This window comes from Centrocercus urophasianus, unplaced genomic scaffold (assembly GCF_019232065.1).
Source record: "Centrocercus urophasianus isolate 14NV4802_14NV808 unplaced genomic scaffold, USGS_Curo_1.0 seq_17, whole genome shotgun sequence".
In the NCBI taxonomy this organism is placed as follows: domain Eukaryota; kingdom Metazoa; phylum Chordata; class Aves; order Galliformes; family Phasianidae; genus Centrocercus; species Centrocercus urophasianus.
Window position 1 is genome coordinate 12,843,830 of NW_024884722.1, and position 6,000 is coordinate 12,849,829.

General features: G+C 50.6%; 1 protein-coding gene across 2 annotated transcripts in view; it reads right to left on the reverse strand.

Moving 5' to 3' along the window:
- ARMH3 (armadillo like helical domain containing 3) overlaps window positions 1-5,860 on the reverse strand; it is a 108,107-nt gene extending 102,247 nt beyond the window's left edge. Inside the window, exons 1-2 of one of the 2 annotated variants that reach the window (XM_042817815.1) lie at window positions 5,792-5,860; window positions 68-179 (exon numbers count right to left, since the gene is read on the reverse strand). In XM_042817815.1, the coding sequence (XP_042673749.1) occupies window positions 68-169 (102 nt within the window). In that variant the 5' untranslated portion in view covers window positions 170-179; window positions 5,792-5,860. Of the gene's footprint in view, window positions 1-67; window positions 5,361-5,791 lie in introns of those variants that run through there. The other variant, XM_042817814.1, reaches the window with a different exon arrangement.
- Window positions 5,861-6,000: the final 140 nt, after the last annotated feature.

Genomic DNA, 6,000 nt, shown 5'->3' on the forward strand with positions numbered 1-6,000 from the left:
AGAATCCAGCAGGCAGAGCCCTCAGCACAAACTACATAAAATTTACCAGAAGTGCCCTGGTCCTTACCGTGAAAATCTCATCATACATCAGCACAACCTTCTCTTTCAGTGGCTTCTTGGAGGCTGAAGATTTCCGGAGCAGCCCACCTTTCTTCTCTGTTTGGGCCATGTTGGACTCCCTGAAGAGATCAAGAGACCCAGGGGAAAAGAAAAAAAAGAAAAAAGTTAAAGAACCTTGAACTTTCTTCAAGGAATACCGAGCCTGCTTCTGCCATGAAAGACGCCTTCCCTACACTAATAAACTCTCACAAGCTGGAAGCAGAAGCTTTAATGAATATCCTTGATAAGAAATCAGACCAGAAGTCCCATCCAGTCCTAAAACCTATTTCAAAGAAAGGTGCTGAAGTTCATCCACAGGCAGATACAGAATAAGCAGCTCATCACAGAACCACAGAATGGCAGATGTTGGAAGGAACATTTGGGATCATCAAGTCCAACCATTCTGCTTCAAGCAGCGTCCCCTAGAGCACATTGCCCTGAATCACATCCAGAAAACATTCCTTGGTCACTTTCACAGCAAAAGGTTTTCTAGTAATGCAAACAAGGTTTCCTATAATTAAGTAGTGCCCAATGCTTCCTGTTATACCAGTGGAAAAAAGAAAAAAAGTATCATTCCTATAAAACAAGCTACTCAATAAAGCAGTAGCCACAGCTGTAGCCCTGAGCCTTTTGCAACTGTCAAGCTATTTCAGGGGCTGACAGTCAGAATGCATGGCTTGCCATGTCCCCTCAGCCCCACATCTGATGCAACCAAAGCACATCACCACCCTGGCCTCACAATTCCTCTGCAAGCTCAGAATTTTCTGGCAAGCACTGCAGACTGAGCAGCATTCTAACCTTCTCTATCACTGCAGCACATCACAGATACTCAGCAGAAAGGGAACGCTGTGCCCTGTCATATCTCCAAGCTCCAAACCCTCCTAACCAATACCTCCAGAGATAACTACACACATGGAAGCAGCACACCTCAGGCAAAAGCACAACTGGACTCATGCTCCAAAAGAAAAACCAAACCGCAGGCAGGCCGTGGTGGCAGCTGCACTCAGCCACGCTGAATTACGCACAGCGAGGTCAGAGCACTGCAGCCTGCCTCTGGGACCCCACGGCTTTCTGAGTCGGCAGCCATAGAGACAGGTTTGGATTCAGTCTCCACCTCAGACTGCCTGAACACATTCCACAACTGTGGCACACTCAGATCCATCCTTTTCCCAAAGAGCAACTTCTAGCAACTACCCAACACCCATTCCAGATCTGTTCTGCATTCTTGCCATTGCAGACAGCTTTGGATCATCTCCGACTACAGCTCCAACTAAGGCTCCCAGGCTCCCAAAGTCTGCTACAGGTTACTCAGATATCCATCCCTTGTGCCATAAACCTCAGTTCCAAATGGCAGGAAATCTTTGGGGCTGGAGAAAATGCTGCTGCCCTTCTCCAGGTGTGAGGGCAGGAGGTCTGCCACAATGGGAAAGCAGTGGGCAGGACAGAGAAGGGTAGATCTCGCACCTGAAAAACTGAGATTCAGGTAGAGGTGGGGCAAGGTGCTGCTTCTTCCAGCTAGGATGGGAACATGGACAGCTGGCTGGTTGAGAGCCAGTTTGTTTGTACACGGCAGGTGAGAACGGAAACAGCCCTGGAAACACTGACAGAAGAACACGTAGGACCTGGCGCTCTGTAACCTATGCAAACAGACACCACTGCTGTGGTCTACTAGGCCTACATGGCCAATTAAGGTGGAGAAAAGGTTGCAAACCAATAAACGAGAAAGAAAACATTACTCAATCATCTTGATAGCTTCTCTTCTACAGTCTGCGCTATTTTTGAACTGTCATGGGAAATGAGACATTACCCTAATTAGAACCATAACTGGAAACAGAGAGAAACCTATTAAAAACCAAATCAAGAGCAAAGTCACTTTTAGCCCAGCAATATAAACCACACCCAAGACCGAACAAAACAATTTCCCAACTGGAATTCTAAGGTTCTGAATCTCAAGCAGCCGCCATGCCCAGCACACCAACACATCCATCAGCGTGCTTCTAATTGAATCTCAGCTAACGAATCCCAGTGTCAAAACTAATAAACTAACTCACGGCGCTTCTAGGCCAGCACTCTCACACCAAACACATCTGTGCACGGAGGGGATCAACGCACTGCCCAGCCCCTGAATGTCCAGCACTACATTTTAGCACTTTTCCCGCACTCTCCAGAAAGATGGAGAGGCCAAAATCCTGCAAGGCACAAATTGCTCGATGCTCAGCAAGCACCAGAGGGATGGCGTGAGCAAGTGAACATTCTCAACTCTGTCAAAATGAGACTTGGGTTCACATTCTCTCAAGGAGGGCTGCACGCAGTACAGACAAAGATGACTGCTAGAGGTAAGGATTAAATAATGCTCTTGCTTATGATTCGCTGCTCTGCAAATGAGCACATGGAGGAACAAAGGGGGAAAAGCAAAAGCCGCCTTTCATGCCAGTGCTCTATTAGGCTTTGCTTGTTTCATGACCTATGACGATCAGGCTGTACAAATGGTTTTTTCTTTTCGCTTCATGCAATTATGTTTTCTAGATGTCAAGGACAGAAACAGGAAACTGCATTTTGCTAACGGGGACCTTCTGGGCAACTGCAGAAAGCAGCAGTCAGACGCACAAAACGCCCCTAAGTTGCAGAGGTGCCAAATTAACAGGACATTGTGACGGCTTTTCAAAACACCAAATATAATTAATAATTATCCTTTAAAACACTCCACATTTCAAAAGCACGGGTGCCAACTCCCCATCTCAGGTTCACGTGGCTCATTCAGTCTGTCAATAGGTCAGTGCCATTAACATGCACTGCTAAGTGAATCCTGCCGCGGTCACTGACAGCACAGAGCCGTTCCCAGGGCAGAGAGAAGCACCCGCCACAGATTCCTACAGCCTGCTATGCTGCTGTGCTGCAGAGCATCCAAGATGTTCAGCAGGAGCTAACAGAAAGCTCAGCAAAGCAGGAATCCTGGTAGCTCGAAGATGAAAGGCAGGCAGACAGAAGTTGAGGCAGATCTGCCTTATCTCTCATCAGCCCCAGGATCAGCTGATCCAGCCAGGAACAAAGGCATGAGCACATGCAGCCATCCACCTCCCAACCACCCCATTCCACAACTCATACCAGAGATCCACATCAAACACGTGACATTCAGATGAAGGTGTCCTCGTCAGCATTCAGTCAGACCATCCACAGGAAAAATTTAAAAAGAAAAACCTGACATTTTGAGCCTGAGGTTTAGTCAGACTTCAATGTTTTCAAGGTTACATAATTCACATACAACTAAAGACGAATGCTTTCTTCAGTCTAGAAGTACCAAAAATACGCTGTCACACTATCTGGCTAAATAAAAAACAAACGGATAACACCAAGTGGGATTTTCATGTATGCCTTTAATTGTCAAACCATTTATTCTGTACCTGAAGAAGGTAGTACAAATGATGCGATCACATCAGTTTGCTAATCTCAAACCAATGTTAATCAATACTACTGAAAGCTCTAAGTAAGACCCGAGACACTGCCCCTTTCTGAATCCAACCCCTTGGCTCGCTGCTGCTGCTGCTGCTACTAAGATTAGTCTCCCTCGTTTAGAAGATCTCCAGCTGGGTAATCAGCCCGACCCCAGCTGCACACACCTGGGACCAGCAGGATCATGCTGTGCCTCCTGAGGCACTTAGCAAGCACACCACTTCAATCTGAAGGAGAGTTTTTCAAAAATGGCATAGACCACAGATAAACCTCTGCCTAAAAGTGACCTATGGCTTGTAAAGAGTACAGATTGTAGTCCAGTCCTTGTACTCGCCAGCGAAATTCCAGCACTGAACACACACGATGAACCTGCAGGGCCAGTACTGGACCCAGGCAACAGGGCAGTTAAGATGACAGGTCCCAGCACTCGTCTGTCAGAGGAAGCTGCAATCTGCACATGAGCTTACAAATCCAAATGCAGGGCAGTGCCCTGACCCAGTTCAAGCCCCGGCACTAACCCCCCACCAGGAACCACGGAACAGCAGTCTGGGCAGAACACCAACGAAAACAGAGAGGGGAGGGATGTGGTGGGCTGCATTTTGTCCAGGCTTAAGCAACCACCACAATCAAATTTCTGTTATGAGCCCTTTAGCAGCTTACAGTCTGCCAACTCTCATGTTGACAATTACAACCGATGCTAACAGGTCCATGCTACTTTAGACCTTCGTCATTCCTTACAGCTGTATCTGCATATCGTCCATTGGAATGAAAACAGCTCAGGCCATATTTCTTGTTACAACAGCACAGCACCCAGCACACCCACCAGGAAACTATCATTCACAGCACAGAAGCCTTGGATCAATCTGGCATGATTCCCAACTACCTTCATGTAATACAGAACAAGAAATATATTCTGAGGTTATGACAACTAAAACCCACACATTTCCTACTTCTTTATTTTGGCAGTACCAAGCAGCACAGCCTCAGTGCATGTGTTTCTACTAGCCAGCCTCTCCACCCTGCTCAGAGCAGTAGCAGTGTGTGCTTCTACATAGCACAACCCATACAGCTACACCACTACTGACCTATCTTCCTTGCCCTGAAAAACAGAAAAAGTGATTTCTAACACAGATACAGCTACAAGCTCGCACTGCACCTGCCTTAGCAATGATATAAAGGAATTGCAGGCAAGTTATGTTTTTGACCTTTCATTTTGGCCATTTCAATGGCCTTTCATTTCTATCTGTCCAGTTGAAATAACACCAACTTCACGCCATCACATAGCTGAGCTTCTTCCTGTCAAGCCCATCCAGACAAGCCCACATGCTCACACCTCCATCTGTTCAGACCATTTTTCCAAATTAACTTTATCATTTCATCACACTTTCTCTCCATGTTTCTGGCTTAGCTCTGTGCTGTGAAAAAGCCTCTTTCAGTTTTCACTTTTCAAGCCTCTCAAGATCCATTCCACCCAATTCACCATGAAATACTCAGTGCTGCCTCCACACCCACAGCTAAAAGCTCGCTCCACCTGAAGACATTTCCAGATGCCTTCCTTCTGAAAGAAAATACCATGCCCCACCGCTCCCCCACTCTTTCCCCAGAGCTTCAGCCGTCAGCGCAGTTCCAAGGCCCAGGCTGAACAGCACAGCAGCACAGCCTTGGCTCCGCTGCTGAGGAAGCTGCTACGTTCCAAGACGCCGCAGAGCAGAGAGACACAAGGTAAGGAACGCAGAACTGCAGAAAGGCACGACTTGGAGACGCAGACCGCGAGCAGCACAAGCGCTCGAGACAGACACGCTACAACCACAGGACGACCGACCTCCCTTTTCCTCACCTCCCGACACTCCCCTTCAAAGCGCCGCCCCTCCTACAGGAGCCGACGCGGCCGAGCAGCACGCCGCCCGCCGTGCCTGGCGTGCCTGCCGCGCCCGCGCCAGCGCCGCCCGGAGCAGGACGCACTGTTAGGGCAGCCCACGACAAACGGCCCCAGCCGGCGCCGTGCCGGAGCGCGGGACCGAGCCCTCTTCGGGCCTCTCGCCGGGCTGCACCCGGGGACTCCCCGGAGAGGCCCGAAGAGGGCCGGGCCCCTCCGCCCTCGGTCCCGGCGGCCCGAGGTGTCCCCGCCGCTCAGCAGACGTCGGGACGGCCGTGGCGGTATGACGTGACGCGACGCGTCCCATCCCGTCCCGTCCCACCCGCGGGCCACAGACACCGCGACCCCCCCCCGCCCGCCGCTTACCTGCGGTCCCGCCGCTCCGCTCTGCAGCGCGCGTGCGCCGCTCACAGTGCCGCGCATGCGCCCCGAGGGGCCCGGCGCCGCGCGGTCCTGGCGCCGCCCGCACGGCCGCTGTCAGCGCCGTTCCGCCGCGCTGCCGGCCCCGCTCTCCGCGGCGGCGATGGGGGCGGCCGGGCGGGGCCGGCGTCGGGCCGAGGAGCCGGCGGTCCCAC